General features: G+C 35.6%; 1 protein-coding gene across 2 annotated transcripts in view; it reads right to left on the reverse strand.

Annotated features, from left to right (window-relative positions):
• Positions 1 to 23,270, reverse strand: part of MXI1 (MAX interactor 1, dimerization protein) — a 70,165-nt gene that overhangs the window by 21,926 nt on the left and 24,969 nt on the right. For both annotated transcript variants that reach the window (XM_004680448.2, XM_004680447.2), the window contains exon 3: positions 15,010 to 15,039. In XM_004680448.2, coding sequence (XP_004680505.1) covers positions 15,010 to 15,039 — 30 coding nt within the window. The remainder of the gene's footprint in view (positions 1 to 15,009; positions 15,040 to 23,270) is intronic.

The raw sequence follows: 23,270 nt of genomic DNA on the forward strand, positions 1-23,270 counted from the left end.
TTTGACATGCATATATGTCTGTGTTACTTTTTTTTTAAAAAAAGATTTATTTATTTATTCATACAGAACTGGGGTACAGGCTAGTGATGTGGAGGGTGAGAGGATTCACCAGGGACAGAGTGGGGAGCAGAACAGGCAGATCGATGAAGTACACTGCTGAGGGGAGCAGCAGGTGGGTCAGGAGAGGTCTGCCGCGCCATGTGGATCTCCTCCGGGGCAGGCGGGGATCGAACTCATGCGGCGGAAGTGGCTTAAGCTTCTTAATACAGTGCTTTAACCTGCTGCGCCAGGGAGGGCCACATTTTTTTTTTTTTTAAAGAATTTATTTAAGCATACAGAACTGGGATACAAGCCAGAGGTGCAGGGGCAGTGAGAGGCTTCACCAGAGACAGAGTGGGGAGCAGAACAGACTGAGGAAGTACACTGCTGAGGGTGCAGCGGGTGGGTCAGGAGAGGTCTGCCAAGCCATGTGGGTCAGCTCCAGAGTGGGGATAGAACTCATGCTGAAGTAGCTTTAGCTTCTTAGTGCTGTGCTTTAACCTGCTGCACCACCAGGGAGGGCCCATGTATGTGTTACTTTTTAACACAAATAAGATCATGCTAGAAATGGTATTTTGCAATTTTCTTTTTTCACTTAATATGTCTTGTAAATATCTCCATATACACAAGTTGTCTGTTATCATTCTTTTGTTACCTGCTGCAAGGTATGGATGTATTATCATTTATTTAGCCTTTTTCCTGTTGTGAGGAATTCACATTATTTCTGTTATTATTATAGACAATTTCATTATCCTAGCGCATACTTCTCTATTCATTAATTTAAATTCAAATGACCAGTAGGAGGAGTCAAAGTAGAAAATATAGGGGAAGGTGAAAAATTCTGAACTACAATTTCAGCAAAGGAGAAAATGGCAATCACAATAATATACCTTTAGATTAGGAATAAAGATATATGAGTCCTAGTTCTTGGTTCAAAAATTAGACCTGAGAGTAACAAGAGGGTTTAGGTATTTGAAATCTCAGAATTTCTTAGATTTTGAAGAGCTTTTATAAATCATTCAATTCTAATGCTTAACTTAGAGAAGCTAAGCTCTACTCATAAACTACAAAGTAATTTTAATGGCCGCTAATTTTGCGCTTTTGCCCTCCACTCTGTTGGAGAGATTTTATTAAAAAGGTTTGAATAGTCCACTGTGATAAATGCTACACAGAAACAGTATGAAGTGAGAATGGCCAATCCATATGGAGTTTACAGCTCAGGAAAGACAACATAAATTTCTAGGGGACCCAGTTGGCACAGCTCTGATTTCCAGTTGCCCTTAGCAACTCTGAAGGGGAAAAAAAACAGTAAAGTTATCTCAAAATTAAGGTGGACTTGGCGGACTATCAAAGCAGTGAGAACATTATATAGAAAAGCTACTTTAATTGATTCAAATCCTAAGAAAGATTCTAATATACTAACCTAGGACTACTTTTCCTGCAGATTGTTTCTTGACAAATGTTTCAAATAAATTAAAACCATCCTTCCTTGAAGTTTTGTATGGTAGCAGGGTTATTTTTTTCCTGCTGGTATACAGCACACTTCATAAAGTGATCTCTGGAGCTTAATAAAATGACGGAATCAAAACAACAATACAATATAGTTACAAACACACACACACACACACACACACACACAAAATGTGACCAGGATTTAGTGCAATAGTGTCTACAGATTAACTTGTTACATTTTCTTAGAAGTCAGTGGCAAGTATTTTTCTAGAAGAAACAATTTCCTAAATATTCGTAAGTATTTAAATCTCAGAATTCATATCGATATCTGTGTACATGTGTGTTTATATTAAACATGTTTCTAATTATGCAAATTCTAGTTTTATAGATTTATTTACCACTCATCATAAGTACTTACTCATTGTAAAATAAGGTTGTATCATTATAATGATGAGCTCCATTTGTTAAAATAATCTGTAGTTATTTTACAAAGTTTGAAAAGTATTAATGAGGTAAGATTTGAAACTAATTTCTCTAGCTGCTCCTTTATGTTGTGTGTGAGTGGAAGGTGTGTGGGTGTGTATTGGATATCTCAAGGAAAATACTTTGGAGACAGCAGAATAGTTTTTTTCTAATGTCTGTAATTACTGAACTTAAAATTCATGTAATTATAGAACCTTTATATAGGGAAGGAATCCAGAAATCATCTAGGTCTCCTCCATGTGCAAACAAGGAGGGCAAAATCTCACAAAATCAGATAACTTATTATATCTACTTACCAACAAGTAGTAAATATGAAAGGAAACATTATCTTCTTCTGGTACAGTTCTTACATCAATGCATGCATTACATATCCCCAGAGAAGTCATGTATATTGGAGTCCAGTTATCCTTTTTGACAATTTAGCTCCTAAACCATGCATAGTATTACAAATCTAACTTTCTCTAATGGTTTCCCTCAAAATAACAACAAAACAATCATTTGCTATGAGTTCAATAAGTTTTGCTTTTTCTTGATTTAGAAGATATGCATATAAGCCATATTTCATACATTTGTTGCAGAGCTGAAGTAACTGCTTTCCAAGAAAATTCATCTTCAAGAATTGGTCAACAAGTAACCACATTAGGACATTTTATTTTCATGAATGAATCTTCCCCTAAACTTGCGGTTTTTACCCATGGGACTATCAATTAGCATTATTTAACCAGAAAAATTAGAAAAAAAGGTAACCATAAAATAGCTACGCTCTTCTCTGCAATAGCTGAAATATATCAAAATAAATTAAATCTCTTCATTTTTAAGAGATAAATAACTTCAAGAATCTAAAGCAGTCTCTCAGGTAATAAAAAGAGTTCTTATAAGCATTACTCTTGGGCATGCTTTAATTGCTAAAATTCATACCAAATTAAAAATTTATTTAAATGAAGATGATGCTAGTGTAAGAAAAAATGTATTTGAGCCAGTTATTATTATTAAACTGATGTTTATCTGAGCATTTATACTGCATTAGTTCTACAGGCAGCAAAATAATTTAGCAGAACATCATGCTACATTAAAGTCTAGTAAAATGCTGCTACACTATAATTATTATCAGCCTTCACATTAAAACTATAGTCAGTTTTATGGATAAAATGCGTTCCTTAAAGTTGCATATAATATAAATTTGTGCATATAATATAAATTTGTGCATACAACATCGTCCAAAATATACCAGAAGATTCTATTAAATGATTCCCTTTATTAAAAATTTGTATTAAAAATTTTTTTTAAAGATTTATTTATTTGTACATACAGAACTGGGGTACAGGCCAGAACCTGAGGGGTGGCTAGAGGCTTCACCAGAGACAGTGGGGAGCAGAACAGAGAGATCTACGAAGTACACTGCTGAGGGGAGCAGCGGGTGGGTCAGGAGAGGTCTGCCACACCATGTGGTCACCTCCGGGGCAGGCGGGAATCGAACTCATGCGGAAGTGGCTTTATCTTCTCAGTGCTGTGCTTACCCGCTGCGCCACCAGGGAGGGCCAAAAAAAATTGTTTGTTTTTTTTTTAAAGATTTATTTATTTGTGCATACAGAACTGGGGTACAGGCCAGAGGATCAGGGGCGGTGAGAGGCTTCACCAGAGACAGAGTGGGGAGCAAAATAGGCAGATCTACGAAGTACATTGCTGAGGGGAGCAGCGGGCGGGTCAGGAGAGGTCTGCCACGCCATGTGGTCACCTCTGGGGCAGGTGGGAATCGAACTCATGCGGAAGTGGCTTTAGCTTCTCAGTGCAGTGCTTTAACCCGCTGCGCTACCAGGGAGGGCCCAAAAATTTGTATTTTTTAAAATACAAATTCATCATTTGAGATCAGGTATTTTCTTGAACAAGTTATAGCTGAAGTATATATTCAGTTATCACTTGGATAAAAAGTTACAACACTTGACTATATAATGTTCACCATGTCAATTATTTAAGGTCTTATTATTTATTTTAGATAAAATTTTAGAGTCTGAATTTTAAGTTATAATATTTCTTATAATATTTTTAAGATCCTATATATCAGTTGTAGAACTGATTTGAACTTCAGGAATGAGATCGCTGAAGTTCTGAGAACACTTGATTTCTAGAGTGCTATCCTTGCCTGAGTCAGCCTCTGTCACCTTGCAGCCTGGGTCAGGGAGCAGAAAGCACAGCCTTAATGAGCTATTTCTGAGAAAGGCCAGTGTAGAAACTCTGAATCTAGACACGACTGCAGTGACTTCACTGCATAGACTGCATTTTAGATGTGTAATTTTATCCTGGCTGTGCTTCCTCTATTAACCATAAATTTTATCTCCAAAACCCACCCATTACTTCATCCCTATCTCATATAACATTCAATTCTAACTCTAACAGGTGCCTATCTGCACTCTGGCAGCTATTTTTAGTTTGTCTGCAGTTTTCAGCATTCCATTCCCTTTAAAATACAGTGAAAAATATTCATTTACTTGCATACGAAACAACTATGTGACTCTAACAAATAATGTTACTCTTTATACTGTTTGATAGTGTCAACTTCTATATTTATCTGATTCTATAGCTTCATAAAACCATCTTCTAGTTAGTAAGTGTCCTCCACTTACAACACAAAGCTGCTCTTTTTGTGTGCTACAGTTAACTGTAACTGGACTCCTAGTGTCTAAAATGAGTACAAAGAAGATCATATCTTCTTCAGGACTTTTACGTGTGTATTAAAAATAAGGACGTCAAATTTCTACCTTTAGAATAAGAAGAAATAGTCATCATTTTTAATTGCCTAGCTAGAAAACTAGATCAATAGTTATTCCCTGGCCATGCCTTCCCTTCACAGCTCTAGTTCTGAAATTTGTTCAAACCCTAATAAATAAAATCACGCCATATCTTATTATACCTTAAATGAAACATAAAATCTGAACATTTGTTGAATATTTGGTCTTAATTTTGTTAAATTTACTAACTAGAGGCTCTTAAAAACCTTTCCATGTATCTTTTCATATGCTTATACAGAGCTCCATCTTTCCTCATTACCAAGTACCCAAACCACACTGGGCAGTATGTGGTTTCAATTTAACATATTGGAAACTTATCTGTGGTTAACTGAATGTCTTCAGTAACTGCAATATGTTGAATAATTTGTATAGAGCCATCAGGAAATGATGACATCAGCATTTTTAAAGTGCCAAACTACAGGTTAGTGGACTTTTCAGGACATTTCCCTCAATCGATGGTGACTGGGATGATGCAGGCATGACCACAAAGTCGGTAAGCAACAGTATATAGTCACTCTATTGAGGGAGAGGTGGCATCTGCTAGTTTTGATTTGCATTTCCCTAATGACTACTGATGTTGAGTATCTTTTAATGTGCTTATTGGCCATTTGTTTATTTATTTGCTTTGGAGAAATAGCTATTCAAATCCTTTGTTTTTATATTGAGTTCTTTTTGCTATTGACATATTCTGGATACAAGTATCCAGACAAATACTTTGCAAGCATTTGCTTCCATTTTGTAATTTGCCTTTTTACTTTCTTAGATGGTATCATTTAAAGCAAAGTTTTTAATTTTGATAAAGTTCAATGTATCTATTTTTTTCTTTTGTGATTTGTGCTTTTGGTGTCATATATGTAAGAAGTTATTGCCTACTCCAAATACACAAATATTTATTTTCACATTTTTTTTTTAAGATTTATTTATTTGTGCATACATGACTGGGGTACAGGCTAGAGGCTCAGGGGCAGCGAGAGGCTTCACCAGAGACAGAGTGGGGAGCAGAACAGGCAGATCGACGAAGTACACTGCTGAGGGGAGCAGCGGGCGGGTCAGGAGAAGTCTGCCACGCCATGTGGTCACCTCCGGAGCAGGCGGGAATCGAACTAATGTGGAAATGGCTTTAGCTTCTCAGTGATGTGCTTTAACCCGCTGCGCCACCAGGGAGGGCCATATTTTCACATATTTTTAAAGAATTTTAGCTATTAAAGTCTGTTTTCCATTTGGGATTAATTTTTATACATGCTGTGAGGTAGAAATTCAACTTCATTATTTTGCATGTACATATCCAGTTATATAGGCACCATTTGTTGAAAACAACAACTTGCTTGGCACTATTTGTCAAAAATTAATTGACCATTAACTGTGAGAGACTATTTTTCAAGTCTATTCCATTCATTTCCAAACTCTATTCTTTCACCAAAATACTAAGCCTACTCTTAGTTTTGTAGTAAGTTTGGAAATTGGGAAGTATGAATGTACAACTTTGTCCTTTTCAAGATCATTGGCTATTCTGGCTGCTTGCATTTCTGGATAAACTTTAAGATCAGTAGTTAATTCTGCTATAAAGGAAGATAGTTTTTAACAGGTCTTGCACTGTATTTACACAAGATCTGACCGATCCATATGGGGAGTATTGCATCTTAACAATGTCAGGTCTTCCAAATCATAAACACTGGTTATCTTCCCATCCAGGTCTTTAATTAATTTTTTCAACAATGTCTTGCAGTTCCAGTTTACAAATTTTTCACCTCCTAGTTTAAATCCATTTCTATACATTTTGGATGTTACTGTTTACTTACATACATGTTTGGATGGTTCATCACTGAAATGTAGAAACACAACTTATTATTATTATTTTTTTTTTGGAAAACCAGCACATATTTTGGGCTTCCCTGGTGGTACAGGGGTTAAAGTCTCAGTTCTATCAAGCAAGCTACTGACAACCACTGTGGCAAGAATTCAATCATGGGACGGGAAGCTAACCCATATGGCCCAGCAAATCTCCTTTGTCTCACCCACAGCTCTCTCCAGCAGTGTATTTCAGTAGATCTGCCTGTTCTGCACCCCAGTCTCAAGTGATTGTCTCACACACACTCTGGCCTACTCCCCAGTTCTTATATGCATAAATAAATAAAAATAAATCTTAAAAAAAAAGAAAACCAGCACATATTTTTAATTAATCTCAAAAATGGTTAATGTTAAGCTAATTTCAATTGGAATTTGAAACAGTTTAACTTTCATTTTCACTAGGAGGTTTTCTGTTTGGCATGTCTGTTTCTGATATGCACAAATGGTCTTGTGTGTCAATCCTGTATCCTGCAACTCTGTCTAATAACTTTTTTGTGGATTCCTTGGGCTTTCTATACATAAGATTATGATATCTGCAATAAGAAGTGTTTTTGCTTTTCCTTTCCAATCTGGATGACTTTTATTTCTTTCTTTTGCCCAATTCCCCTGGCTAGAACCTCTAATACAATTTTGAATACAAGTCACAAGAGCAAACATCCTTGTTTTTATTCCTGATCTTGCTGTTAAGCATTCAGTCTGTCACTATTAAGTATGTTTTTAGCTCTGTTTTTTTCATCAGTAGCCTTTTTATCAGGCTAAGGAAGTTACTATAAAGTACTGTCAAACTGAGACTTGTTGGTAACCCTTTGAACCTTAGTAAAAAACCACGGTTAAGAAGAGCTTTAGACAAAACTTTCCAGAATTATTGGGCCCAGTCCAAAACTATAGATTTCTGATCAAGCTGTAGTACATATTTCAAACCTACAATAACTGTTTAGTTTCCCTAACTGCATAACTATTTTTTTAATGCAAGCAAATAACCTTTACATACTATCAAATGAGCTAGGAGTTTCAATGAAAAAAATCCTGCCCTTTGCTTTTTATGTCTTCTAACAAAACAAATGTGTATTTTGTCTAGAATGTGCACGCTGTATATAAAAGTGTGTTCTTTTTAAATAAATGTCATACATGGACCATCCCTGGTGGTGCAGTGGGTTAAAGCACAGCACTTCAGCATGAGTTCGATCCCCACCCTGGAGGTGATCCACATGGTGTGGCAGACCTTTCCTAACCCACCTGTTGCTCCCCTCAGCAGTGTACTTCCTCAATTGTCCTAGTCTGCTCCCCACTCTGTCTCTGATGAATACTCTCACCGCCCCTGCACCTCTGGCCTGTACCTCCGCTCTGTATGCATAAATAAATAAATCTTAAATAAATAAATGTTATACAAGCATACAAAATATGGAACTAAAGTCAGGGGATGTAAGAAACTACTGCTTGACCTGCTAGCCAAAGATTTAGTTTTCTGCATTATTCTCAAACAAAGCAGACTGAAACAACCACTCTGTGAAAAACATCCATGTCAAATGGGAACATGTAGATAATATAGAAGAAAAATTATGTTCAAACCAATACACATATGACAAAAATTCTAACACAAAAAAAGTCTAAATTATTTATGATATTCTAGTCTCAAAAAATACAAATCTTTATTCATAAAAATGTTTACCATTTTGAACTCATGGAATGAGAAATAAGTAAAACCTCACAAGTGGAAGATGAACTCCATCAGGAAAACTAGTCCTCTGTATAAAATCAGCTGTTTTTGTCTTAGTGCACTATATACTAGAGAATTGAAAGAATGAATTCACCTCTTAAAAAAAGTTACCAGTTTTTCTCTTATAAACAGGATAAAAGCCTCCATGGTAAAAATCCTTTAAGATGGTCCTACTTACCAATTTATTTTCATATAATAATTTTTTAAAAGATTTATTTATTTGTGCATACAGAGCTGGGGTACAGGCCAGAGGCTCAGGGGCGGCGAGAGGCTTCACCAGAGACAGAGTAGGCAGATCTACGAAGTACACTGCTGAGGGTAGCAGCGGGCGGGCCAGGAGAGGTCTGCCATGCCATGTGGTCACCTCCAGGGCAGGCGGGAATGGAACTCATGGGGAAGTGGCTTTAGCTTCTCAGTGCTGTGCTTTAACCCGCTGCACCACCAGGGAGGGCCTATTTTCATATAATAAATTTTTAAGCTTCATTAAATTTTCCATTTACCTCTATGAAATTATTTTATTATGTTTGTTGAACTCAAGATTATTTTATGTATTTGTCATTTTTATTTGAGTCATAATTCAATAACATTATTGATTATATATATTCAATATCACATATAATCATTTTTCATTCTGACTGACTGCTATGTCAGTCAGGGTAAGTATGACAAACCTCCTTTCTTCCTGCAACTTATATTGTAGAGAACGAAATCGAATAACTTAAGCAAGCAAATAACTGAGACAGAAATATATGATAAAGTGACACAAAAGGCAGGGGGACAATTTCTGTTCTCTGAAGAGGTGACCTGAGGACAAGTAGAATATTGTGTCAGTGACATAGAAGGAAATAGATGGCTAAGAGCTAGAGCCAGAGCTTCCAAACAGAAGGAAGAGAACACCGTGTTTGAGGAAAAGACAGAGAGCAGGAACAACTAGGCTCCAGGGCGACAGTGGCAAGACTGCAGGGTCCAGAGATCTTATCTAACTCCAAGGAGAAGCTTGGAGAATTTAAAGAGAATGGACATGACCTGATACATACTTCACGCTTGCTGCTAGGTGAAGAAGGAAATGTACAGAGAAATGAATAGTAACAGTTACGAGAAAATAATAGTCTTTCTTCATGGTGTTTCTTAATCCCCTGTCTTCCTTTCTGTTTCTAGTCCTGTCACCTGATGCTGCTTCTTATATGCTTTTCCATGGGCTACTTCAAAAATATCAGTCTCTGCATCTATAGCTGAACTACACATTTTTTAAAAGTGTTTTGATTAGGCCTTTACTCTGAAAGCCTCAAAAATTCACTGTACTGCCAACAAAATAAAAATCTGTTGAGATTCAATAACATTCCACAATCTAATCCCAAAACCACCTCTATGACCTCATTTCCTAGACTTAACCTGGTAGACTCCGCTCTTTTGCTCTGTGCGGTCTACTTGCTCTTTCTGAACACGGCTTATGATGCCATGCCCTCTCCCATGGCTCTGCTTACACTGACCACTCTTCCCTTGGATTCAACTTCTGACTCTTCTTCATGGGTCAATATCTATTCTCCTTGAATAACCAGAGCAGTGGCTCTCTGACAATGACCAACAGTATTTTATACCATTCTACTTTATTTCAAGGAATGCACTTTGCTTTGTATTCAGTTTCTCGTTTTTCAAAATGACTCACTATAAACTGACTGTACAGACCACTAATGGGCTTCAAACTCCAGCTTCAAAAACATTTTCAATGCCTCCTTCTGGACATTCACTAGTATCTGGATTCTGGCATTAAAAGATGAAAACTTAAGGACAGGACTTCATTTTTATCTACCATGCTGTCAAGAATAAAATATCAATCATTACTAAAGAGAAAGAATGATATCAAACATAGCTATCATATATGTGAGCAAAGACGATCATGATGTGGACTGCTTTGTATTCACTGTCTTGTTTTAAACTGTAGTTAAAATGCTCAAGATGGGGCCCTCCCTGGTGGCGTAGCGGGTTAAAGCACTGCACTAAGAAGCTTAAGCCACTTCCGCATGAATTCGATCCCTGCTTGCCCCAGAGGAGACCACATGGCACAGCAGACCTCTCCTGGCCCGCCCGCTGCTCCCCTCAGCAGTGTACTTCATCGATCTGCCTGTTCTGAAGCTCCCCACTCTGTCTCTAGTGAATCCTCTCACCCTCCGCATCTCTGGCCTGTACCCCATTCTATATAAATAAATAAATCTTTAAAAAAAAATGCTCAAGATGGGTAATTTTCAGTACTACTATGGCTTACATTTTCTGCCTTTCTACCTTACAGGATTACGTAATAATACTGTATCACAGAGAAACTTAGTAAGCACTCCAATGTTCATTTTCAACTATCCCTCAGAAGTTTGAGAAAGTCTCCATATGGAGGGCATCTATTAACATTCATCAAACATACTTTTCTTTTCTTTCTTTTTTTAATCACAAATACTGAGGCACTTCTGCTCTGCTTAGGATGGCACTATTAATCCTGTGTCCTCATCTGGCCCTTCTAACTTTGCCAAAGTTGCAGTAAGGATAGGCCTTATGTTTCAATGGAATGACAACTATTAAGGTTGAGTGGCCTCTCCTGCCATCAGCACTTAGGTTCTTGACCATTAAAGTCCTGTTAAAGTTGACTCTTTAGAAAACACCATCAATCAGTAATTTGAATTAAGAAAATGAAAAAGCGGTCCTGCCCAGTGGCGCAGTGGGTTAAAGCACTGAACTAAGAAGCTTAACACTTTCGCATGAGTTCAATCCCCGCCTGCCCCGGAGGAGATCCACATGGCGGAGATCCACATGGCGTGACAGACCTCTCCTGGCCCGCCCGCTGCTCCCCTCAGCAGTGTACTTTGTCGATCTGCCTGTTCTGCTCCTCACTCTGTCCCTGGTGAATCCTCTCACCCTCTGCATCTCTGGCCTGTACCCCAGTTCTGTATGCATAAATAAATAAATCTTAAAAAAAAAAAAAAGAAACTGAAAAAGCAATGAAGCTATCTGAAATCTGAACTGAATGATTTCTTCTTTGGCAAAGGACCTGATTCATAAGATGAGCCAAAGGATGAGCCAATGGGCAATGTAAATTCTTCTCTCCGAGACTTGTTAATTTTACCATGAGATGATTTACACAGGTTCCTAAGGAATGCAACACACCTAAAGGTATTCTGATTCCCCTTTACCACCTGAATCTGTTATTATGACCTGTCAGAGGTCTAGGGGGAGGGGTTAAGTACACAAGTAGCAAATGTTCTGAACCTTTTAGACCAGGCCCAATATAACCACCAGTGATCAGTGTTGTAAGCAGAAACAAGTTCCCCAGGATCTATGCAAAAAAAAAAAAAAAAAAAATCTAAATTTCTTTACCAGTTCTATAACTATCTATAACTATCTTAAACTTCCAATGGGTTGCAGGCATCTTGAGGTAATTATGGGTCACAGCAAACACCTGCACCTGTCAAACCCCAAATCTCCACCTTTAAGCTTCCTCTGAGATCTGGAAGTAGGAACCTGAGTATTGTCTCCTCATGACCAGATCTAAGGCCTCACCAGTCTCACAGCTCGTTTAAGATAGCCATATGGAATTGCTCTGTTATTAACACCATCTACTCTACTACCCCACTAAAAAACACCAACTCAGAGCAGCTTTATAAGCAAGATTTTTAGAGCCAAGCTAAAGAAATAACTTATGACATGAATATATTAATTGTAAAGTGGCAAAATTGCAAGTATATGAATTACTACAGGAATATCTTTTCAGAATGAAGAAAAAATCAAATTAACCTTTCGAAAGTGAGTTTCTTTCCACTTTTAAGTATGTATTCAAAAGCAAACAGGGATAAAGCTAAAATTCCATTACTTTTAAAAGACATCAAAGATAACTATTGTAACATTTTAAATAAAAATAATACTGCATAAATAAAAGGACTCTAATAAAACTAGTTGGGGGCTTAAAAACTAGGTGGAGGCTTAATAATGATACAGTCTTATATTTTTAAAATAGCCACATGCTTTCTTCTTTCTTTGGTTGAGGAAGACTTTCTCCTTTTAAATCTTCCTATGTCTACCAAAATGTTTTCCTGTATCATAAGCCAGTAACTGTTCAGAAGTGGACTACAGGTTATTAAATTTGATTCCTCCTCTGGTTCTCATCCTCGGACACATTTCACTAAATTAGAATTTATTCACATTGGTAAAACACTTTTAAAACTAAGCATTGAAAAGGCTAATTTTATATTATCTTTCAACTAAATCTCAAGGAAGAGAGGGAACAAAGAAGAAAATAAAGGAAGAGAGGAGGTTGGGGAAGAAATAACTTGGGGAATAAAGACATTTAGGACTATCAGAAGACACACAGGATTAGGGAGCCACGCCTCAGGTGGCAGAGCAGGAAATCAGCAATGCAGTCTTAGACCTAAAATACAAAATAGGAACAAAAGCCTTCACTAGAAATGACGCGTGGTTTAGATGATAAAAGCCACGCACATCGCACAAGTGTACGAATACTACTGCTACATTAAGCAACCAGTTTGTACAAGTAATATTTTCAGTAATAAATACATTATCTTCAAGGTTTTTTTTTTTTTTTTTTTTTTTAAGTAGACGATAAGGCAAGGCTGACAGGCAGAATGTACCAAATACAGTTCACTCAAATATTTAAAAAGCTCCATTCAAACAGTTCTCTAGTCTCTTTATACCAGAATAAAACAAAGGTTTTTTTTTTTTTTTTACCAGATTTCCAATGGGGTTCTCCCAAGAACTGTTCTCAGGATGGTGAACTGGGAGCCCCAGGTGTTTATCAGTACTTAAAATGAGAGGACCAAAGTACACTCTTTACTGTCACTGAAAGCTCAATCTAAGGTTTTCTTTTCTTTTTTTAAATTTGTTTATTATTTATGCATACAGAACTGGGGTACAGGCCAGAGGTGCAGGGGTGGTGAGAGGCTTCACCAGAGACAGAGTGGAGAGCAGAACAGGCCGACTGACAAAGTGCACTGCTGAGGGGAGCAGCAGGGTGACCGGAGAGGTCTGCCTCACCCTGTTGGTCACTTCCTGGGCCAGGATCAAACTCTCACTGAAGCGGCTGCTGCTAGCCTCATAGTGCTGTACTCTAATCCACTGTGCCACCAGGGAGGGCCCTAAGATTTTCTCATTAAGAGTCATCAGAGCTGTAATTTCTTCATCTTTTTACCACTCTGAAGTTATGCAGATACTTTATTTACAATACCAGAAATATAAGACATAAAATGAATTCTTTAAAATTAAATAGCCTGCCAAACTGCTTTATCAAAAACTAGCAGACACCTTTGACCAGAACACTGAACTTTGTTCAAGTTGTATCTTCATTCAATATTAAGACCATCATCAACACAAACATCAAATGTTAGGCACTAAAGATAGAAAACTGAGCCCCCGCCTTTGAGGCAGTCAGAGTCATCTGAAAGCGACATCTGAGCAAAACATCACAACGCCTGCTGATTAAGTCTTACACTAGAAGATATGAACAGCCCTGTCATTCCTGAGGACTATGCTCAAACTGTTCCAGAGAATCCGACCATTAAGTCCACTTGTGATCAAGCAGTTCAGCGAGTCAATTTGTAAGGTCTCTTCTTTTAAAAATAAGGCAGGACCAAAAGCTCAAGGTGGAAATTTCATGAAGATCTTGTTTGTCAAAAGGTCTCGTGCCAACAAGTCCAGTTTGTTGTTTGCTATATAATCTCTATATTAAAAAAAAAAAAAAAAGCCTAATCTCTGTACCAAAATCCTTTTTCCTCCCCAAACTTAACCTTTTCCTATATTCCTTTTCTTGGTAAGTGATAATAACATATAAAAAATAATCTTCATTGGCCAACTAATCACCAATTTCTATCGATTCTACCCCATACTATCTCAACTCCATCTACTTCTAGTTCCACGGTACCATCATTTCCTACCTTGAAGGTTTCCAATAGCCTCCAAAAGTCTTCCTGCCTGAGATCCCTTATACTAATCAATTTTTTCTCATCTGCAACAATCTTTTATATTCATATTGAACCTCTCTCTGTTTTCTCAATCAATAGTGCTTATTCGTCATAGTCTTCCAAGACTTTCTCAAGGGAGAATCAGGAGATACTCCAACTGACCATTCAGCACCCTCTGCTTCTCCATTATCATACTTAACCACACACAGTGTTTTCATTGTCTGTTTACAAATCCCAGGATACTGTAAGTTTCTTAAAGACAGAAATTATCTTACATATTCTTGGATTTCCTATGTAAATCATTATACAGAATCACATTTGATAACCATTTGTTGAAAGCATGAGTGAATGAATGAACAAATTGCAAAGAAAGCAATTTAATGTACAACAACTTGTCATAGCATTTATTATCCATACTACAGAAACCTAATTCTTTAGTGAGATCATATTTAAGTCATAAGACTATCACAAATAACCTGCTTTTACTGAGACAAAAATAAAGAAGGCTACCTCATCAACTCAAAAATCAAATAAGCTTAAAAATGTACTTACATTTTTACCTTACTGGTATAAGCTTAATATATAGCTTAGTTTCTGGAGTAAATACACACATGCCAGAATCATGGTACATTTTAAAATAAAATGTAACTACATAAGCACTATTACTTTCACAGCTAAAATGTTACTTATTTTTTAACATAAATGAAGCGGCACTTCATCAAAGACTTACCGATTCTTTTCCAGCTCATTATGTGTAGACCTAAAAGGGGGGGAAAAAAGAGTATTAGTCATGTTTTACTACTAAGGCTAAAGAAAAGGGCATTCATTTAGTTATTGCTATAACATACTCAGTGAATTTATTTAACAATGCAGTGGATGGTTAGATTTCTACATTCTCACTCATCAAGAAACATTCCTTAGGAATGTTCACTCTGAGATAGTGTTTTCAGGGCCTCTCTGGTGGCGTAAGGGGTTCAGTGTCAGCACTATCAGGCTGTCAATAGACACTGCAGCTCTGACCCCCAGCCATGGAGGCGACCTACATGGCACAGCAGACATCTCCTGTCTCGCCTCCTGCTCCCCTCAGCAGTATGTTTTGGTCAGTCCACCTGCCTTGCTCCCCCTCTCTGTCTATGGTAAGTATTCTCACCACACACCCCAGAACCTTTGGCCTACACCCAGCTCTTAGATGAATAAGTCAACAAGTTGTTTTTTGAAAAAAAGGTAATGTTTTCAGTGAATAGTTTGATATTCTAACACTATTTCATTTTTATTTTAGTAAAATTTATATAGGCACACATTCTACTGCCAGCACTCTACATTTTGTGGACTGTAGTGATATCAGATTTTAATTCAAACATGATTCCATTTTTGTTTACAATTTTTTTTAAAAGGTGGATATTGTTCTGTGGCTTCTTCCATTTCTATTTACTCACTCCTACCTGTAGGAAGAAGAAAACTGTGCCTAGTATAGAAGCTATATACAGGCTTGCCTTATTATTATGTGATACACATTCAAAGTGTTCTGCCTTTTATGTGAAACATAAACAAGAAAAAGTTACTGTCTTCTGCTCACCTTCTGTTTTCTTAGCAGTTTCATAAGGTCCAAGTGACACCAATTTTCATTTTCAAAAGATTATCTTAAGAAAAGGACTTATCCCTCATAGGAAGTTTTTTTAAAAAGTCTAAACTGCCTCAAGAATTCAGGCAAATTAATGGTATGTGTACAACTCAGATGGGAGAAACAATAAAAACCTAAAACTTTCAGTATAAGACATTCAGCACTCAAAACCCAAAAAAAGTAAAAGTTTATAAAATTCTTTGTATTGCCATGAAATATCAAAGAAAATCATTATGCTGAAAGAAGGAAAAGGTATACTTAAAGAGATTTAAAACAAAAAATACTGTTCAAAATTTCACCAGGTAATCAGTAAATCTCCTTTCAGAAAGTGTTAGTTTAACTTGCCTTTAAGAAGTAAATTTAGAACACCATAAAACAAAGACAATGAAATACTAGAGTAAGCAATAACTGGAAACAAACCATTCAGAGGGAAGTAATTAGCCATAAACCCAGTCTAAATAGCCCAACAACCCCACCTATAGCAATAAATGCAAAACAAAATATACCCAAAGATAGCCAATTGTTGAATTAAAATATTATATTTAACCTGTTATCAAAGCTAGCACCAAAAGAGCCATCTGACCTACTGCTGTGAATAAAATTAAAACAGCAGGTTCTTTCCATTTCTTTCAAACTTTTCTGTATTATTTATCTTCCTTCCAAAATACATATTTAAAAAATGGCAGCTAAAATTCTGAATTTCTCACCAAACAAGAAAGTGCATGTCATATTTAGGCAGAATACCAGTAAAATTTAACAAGATTTCCAAATACCAAGAAGCAAAAAATGATTATATATATCTGCTAGTCTTTGCCGTATCACCATGTTCCTCCATTAAGAAAAATAAGCATCAGTAGTGCTGACTCCTATTTCCATAGAGTTTTTTGGCCTATAATATCACATCAAATAGTATCATCAATATTTAAGATATCTTATTAGGCTGTTGGAAATCAAAGACAGTCTCTGATTGGTAAATTAAAACATGTACAGAAGTAACTTGACAAATAACTCAAAGCAAAATAAATATATGGAGAAAAGAACAACGGATAATAGGAGTTAACAGAGAGATGCTAACTTCCAAATGAGGTGACAGGTAGTGTAGAATTTAAACGATGAGTATAATTTTTATTAATAGCAGCTGGACCTGGTGAGAAGAGGCTGTTCCAAATGGAAAGGATTGTATAATTACACAAGCTGATTTGTGAAGGACTAAACAAAACCACAGGACAACAATGAACAGGTCATAAGGACCCACTGAAAAAGTCCTGCATTTAAATATCAACTCTGTCACTCACACTAGCTGTGTAACTTTCGACAAATTATGTAACCTGTCTGGTTCAGTTTCCTCATTTCTAAAATGAGAATAATACCTTGCCCGGTTTAATGTGAGAATTAGAGAAAAATATGCAAAAGCATCTTTTATGTAACAAGTATTCAATAAATGTTTGTCACTAAAAATTTTAGCGAGACTAAAAATACCCAACTTCAAACAATGTTAAATATGTTACATGGGACAATAAATTGATAGGCCCTTAGTAACACTTGGACTTAGTCTGGAAATAAACAACCAATTACAATGATGAAAAGAGAAAATGAAAGACAGCTATTTTAATCTATTAGTCAGCTGTGAGGACAGTACAAGTTTAGGGTATAGCAGAGAGAAAGATGCCTAGTTATATGTACATAGAGAAAATAATGATCCAAACAGTGCCAACATTATATGAGCAAGTGGATATATCATATACCAGCACACCCAGAACTAACTGCTTTGCTTCTCTGAGCCTGTGTTCAAACAAGCCCTTCCAATAACATACCATGAAACAGTCAATTATGATAAATTCCCTGTAAGTTTGAGATGTTCTGAATAATCCATGTTAGTTCATTTTTCTCCTCCAAATAAGACACTTCTGACAGCAAACACAAATAATCTTCTTTTTAGACACCCTTAATCTGAATGCTTTAACCACCTCCAAGGACAGAAAGACATTTCTATCATTTTATCACTGAATCACAGGTAATCTTTTCACAAATAATATCCCTTTATGAGCGACAACATACTGCCTTTTGCATTTGAATGAATTTCATTATCTCAACCAGATCTGTAACTTTTCATTGACTATAACTCAGCTCTAATACATAATTTTTAATTTTTTAGGGTATAGCTTGGTGGCAGTCAATGAAATGAAGCATAGAACTGAAACTAAACAAAATGTTAGTTTGGTTCAAGAGTTGTGCACCATGGAAGAAAAAAAATGAAAGCCTCCATTTCCAGAATATTCTCTTCAAGCAAAAGAAAGGGCCCCTAATTTTCTGAATTAATAAAACAATCCTTACTTTGTTCACATTTTCAATGACTTTCTAATCCTTAAGTGCCTAATAGATGTCACCCTTATTGCAATAAAAAGAACAAAGTCTATGAAGCTAAATTATCCTCTAAATGCATCTGAAAGTTTATACTCATATACACATATTTAAAGAGTGGGAAAACAGAAATGTTCAGCTACATTAGAACAGGGATCTCTAAAGTATATACTTGAAGGGGAAAGAAAAAAAAATCTAAAATTAGTGAATAGTAAAACTTCTATTCATATTTATTATTCTTCTAGTCATATTTTACTCTGTACTTACAAAAACATTACCACAGTAACACATGTATAAAATTATAAACACATATACTGGGGACAATTTTTTTTTTGCTGCTTCTGTTATAGATATCAATAAAGTTTGTAGTACACCATAATCAAGTTAATTGACAATAAGGTAATTCTTTCAAAAAGGGAGTGCCTCCCAGTTGTTTCTATCAGAAGCACATTACAAAACCATTAAAGACAGTAAAACTTGAATACTGCACTTTCAGAAAAAAATGCCTCATAATAAAGATGTTTCTCCCTTAACAATGACAAAAACATAACCACAACAACAATCAAGGCTACCAAGATGCAGGTGTCTAAAAAATGATGCATAACAGCAAAATCAACATTTTTTTCCCTTAACACTTACATATCAAAGCTAAATACAGCACACTTAATGACTATTTGCACTCATAGGAAGATACCAAATATATAATATACATAGATATATTCACCAAAGAACATACAAAAGAATTATCATTCTTTTCATACTATCCAAAAGCTAGAAACAACTAAAAAATCCATTAGCAATAGAATGGATAAACAGTGAAATATTCCCTAATGTAATCCTACTAAGCACTGAAAATGAAGAATGATTATATATATATATATTATATATATAATTATATGGATGAATCTCCACAATTTCAATACAAATGTTGAGTTTAAAAGGAAGACACACACAAAATATAACTCCAATCATTTAAAGTTCAAAACTGGCAAAACTAATTTATGGTATCTAGACTAGCCATGTCAAAAAGACCAACCATATGATTACAGGGTTGGGGCTCTGAGCCAATGATATCAGCTAACCGCAAAATCTCCAGGAAAGGAGCGTTGTTAGATACTGAGTTAAAATGTGTGGGCAATGACTCACTCATTGTGACTACCTTAATGCAATAAAAACTCTGGAATCTGAGTGAGCTTTCAGGTGGTGTGCTGGTGACCACATCAATATGCTGGAAGTGTAAGGTATCCCAATTCCACAGGGAGAGGTCACAGAAGTTCCATATCCTGGTCTCTCCCAAATCCAGCCCTATGTGCCTTTATTCAGTTGGTCCTGATTTATGATATTTATAGTATAACTTTTAATCATAAGTGTAGCACTTTCCTAAATTCTGTTAGTACTTCCAGTGGATTATAGTACGTAGGAAATTATGGGAGGTGTAGATGGCCTGGGAACTCCTACACCTGCAACTGTCATCTATAATAAGGAGAGTCTTGTTGGGGACTGCTAACCTTAAATTTGTGGAGTCTATGCTAACAACAAGTGGTCAGCATCAGAATTGCAAGACACAACATCAACAAGCAGGGTTTACTCCAGGAATGATAGCCTGGTTTAAAACATATATCAATGTAATCTGCCATGATAACAGAAACAAAGAGAAAAACCACAGTATTATCTCATTAGATGTAGAAAAAGTATGCAACAAAATTCAATATCTAGTCATGAAACTTTTTTGAGTTAGTGAGATTTTAAAAAGGGGCTTACTTTTTTAGCCTGTTAAAAGACATCTACAAAATATCTACAGTTATCATGGTCAATAATGAAAGAATGCATGTCTTCCCAAGATTAGGAGTAAGGCAGGAAGTTCACTCTCACCACTTCTATTCAGCACTGTACTAGAGGTTCTAGCCAATGAAAGAAGGTAAAAAAAAAAAAGTGCAAAGAGAATGGGAAAGAAAATCTTTATTGCAAATATAATTTATTGTCTATTTAGATAATCCAAAAGAATATAGAATATTACTGGAACTAATGTGTCAATTTAGCAAAGTTAGTTGACAAGATTAATAGATCCAAGTCCAACTGCCATATAAAGTAACACCAAAGAATCAAGTATTAAATAATTTAATACTTTTAATACTTTAGTATGTGTTTACCTGCACTCTAAAAGACTAAAAATATTGAACTTTTAAAACATCTAATTAATCACACAGATGGAGATAAAGACTTTATATACATCAGAAAGTTCAGTGTTTCGGATAGTGACAAGTTCCCAAAATTTAATCTATAAATTAAATGCAATCTCAGTAAAACTTGTTGTAAGGTTTACTGTAGAAAGTGATAAATAAGATTCTATAATATATGTGAAATTGCCAAAGGCCTAGATGGTCAAAGAAAGTTTCGAAAAAGAACTATGTAGACTTACACTACCTGATTTCATGATGTTATCAGACAAACTACAATAATTAAGAGTGCAGTAGTGCAGTAAGTATAAATACTTAGAGCAATAGAACAGGACAGAAGTCAGAAATAGGTTCACTCATAGACAGCCAATTGATTTTTTTACAAAGACACCAAGATCTTTTCAATAAATGGTTTTGGATGTCCATTTGCCAAAAACAAACCTCAATCCTTACTTCAAACCTACAAAAATTAATTCTAATCAATGTTAGATCTAAATGTAAAACTTAATACTATATAAAAGTGCTAGAACACATTAAAAATTTGTGATCTTGCATTATGCCAAGATTTCTTATGACATAAGCATTAACCATGAAAAACATATATGATAAATTGGACTTCATCAAAATATAAACTTTGGTTCTCCAAAAGACATCATTTAAAAGTAGTACTTACCACCAAGCGAAAACATTTGTTTTAAAAAAAAATGTAACAAAGAACTTATGTCCAGAATTCACAAAGAACTCTCAAAACCTAGTAAGAAAACAATTTATTAGAAAGAAAAAGAAAAAGATATGGACACTTCATCAAAGAAGATACAACAAAGGTAAATGGCACATAAACAGGTGCTCAAGATCTTTAATTATAAGAAAAACACCTATGAAATTAATGTGATATATGACACATTCAGCAGGGTGACTAAAATTTAAAAATTTGACCATACCAAATGCTACCCAGGGTGCAGAGCCACTGGAAGTCTCACCCACCGCTAAGTCAGAATGTAAAATGGTGCAGTCACTTTGGACAACAGTTTGGCAGTTTCTATATAAAGTTAAATATACATATATTAACAATCCAACAATTCTATTTTCAGGCATTTACCTAAGAAAAATAACTACAAATACCCAGAAACAGACTTGCTCATTAAAGCACACAGCATCTTTACTTATAATAGCTAAAATATATATATCACCCTCAATGTCTACCAACTGGTAAATGGATAAATAAATTGTGCCAGTACTCAGCAATATAGAGGACTGCACTACTGATACATAACATGAATGAGTCTCAAAAAAAAAAAAGCTAAGTGAAAGAAGATACAAAAGTATATGCTATATGATTCCACTGAAATGAAATTCTAGAAATGGCAAAACTAAAATGACAAAAAAAAAAATCAGAAGTAGCCAAAGACCTGAGGTGGAGATAGGAAACTGTAATGAGGCAACACAAAATGTTTTCAGGTGTTCTATATTCTAATTTTTTTTGGGGGGGGGAGGGTGTTACATGACTATACACATGTCAAGTCACCGAACTGTACACTCAAAATCTGGGAATTTTATTGTATGTAAAGTATTGCACAATAAAGCCCACTCTGTAAAAAGGTAATATCTCATTCTGAAGGTAAACATTCACAAATGAGAATAAAATAACATTTCTTATTGTAGGAGACTATAATATAAATTACTACAAAATGAGTAATTTAAAAATATTTCTTTGGGGTGGGGAACATCTATAGTTTTATATACTTCAAAAATTCTTTTATTTCTGGCATATGATTATACATATGATTATGTTCTCAGTCAAGAGTATAGACATTTAAATCTTCATCTTCCACAACAGAAGTCAAAATATAATAATCAGGATAAGCCTCATTTAGAAATATGCAAACAAAGGAAACTGAATGAGCTAACATACACACTATAAAGGGCAAATAAATTTTATTTTGCAAGTCAGTATTGACTTTTAAAACTATATACATACATTTACTACATTTTAAAAAATGTTAAGAATAAATTTAAAATAAAAGTTAACTGGGTCAGTTTCTATTCTTGGCAGTGCTAGAATTAAACAGCATATAATAAAGTCACACATTACATTAGGCACCTTTCATAATTTGCACCTGCAGATTCAATCAACCTCAGTTGACCAACAATGGTTGGATCTGTACTATATATATATATATAGTACACACACACACACACACATATTTCCTATAATGCAGTATAATGATTATTTAATTTAAATAGTGTTCACATTATATCATTATAAGTAACCTAAAGATGACTTAAAGTATAGAGGAGGATATGGATAGGTTGTACGCAAATACTGCATCACCTGTGAGGGCCCATGGATTTTCATATTTATGGGAGTCCTGGAACCAATGCATTGTAGACAGTAAGAAAAGACTGTAAAAGAATCATTTGTTAGGTGAGAGTACAAGACTGGAAACCAGAGAGGATTTTGAACATTAAAATTATTGCTCTTAGCATATTTTTAGTAGTTAAAATGGGACATTTAAGGAGCTAACCAACTAGCTAGACGACGCATTGAGAACACATTCTAATATAGAGCAACATTCTTGATTGTGGGTCTGGCGTGAGAACACACCTAAACGGGTGTGATCTTCCTATATTTCTGAATCATTATGTGGGGTTGTAAATCACTGTTATTTCACTAAAGAATTTTTTTTAAGATGTATTTATTTGTACATATAGAAGTGGGGTACAGGCCAGAGGCTCAGGGGAGGTGAGAGGCTTCAGAGTGGCGAGCAGAACAGCCAGATCAACAAAGTACACTGCTGAGGGGAGCAGTGGGCGGGTCAGGAGAGGTCTGCC

Source organism: Condylura cristata, unplaced genomic scaffold (genome assembly GCF_000260355.1).
Source record: "Condylura cristata isolate star-nosed mole 26May11 unplaced genomic scaffold, ConCri1.0 scaffold00011, whole genome shotgun sequence".
In the NCBI taxonomy this organism is placed as follows: domain Eukaryota; kingdom Metazoa; phylum Chordata; class Mammalia; order Eulipotyphla; family Talpidae; genus Condylura; species Condylura cristata.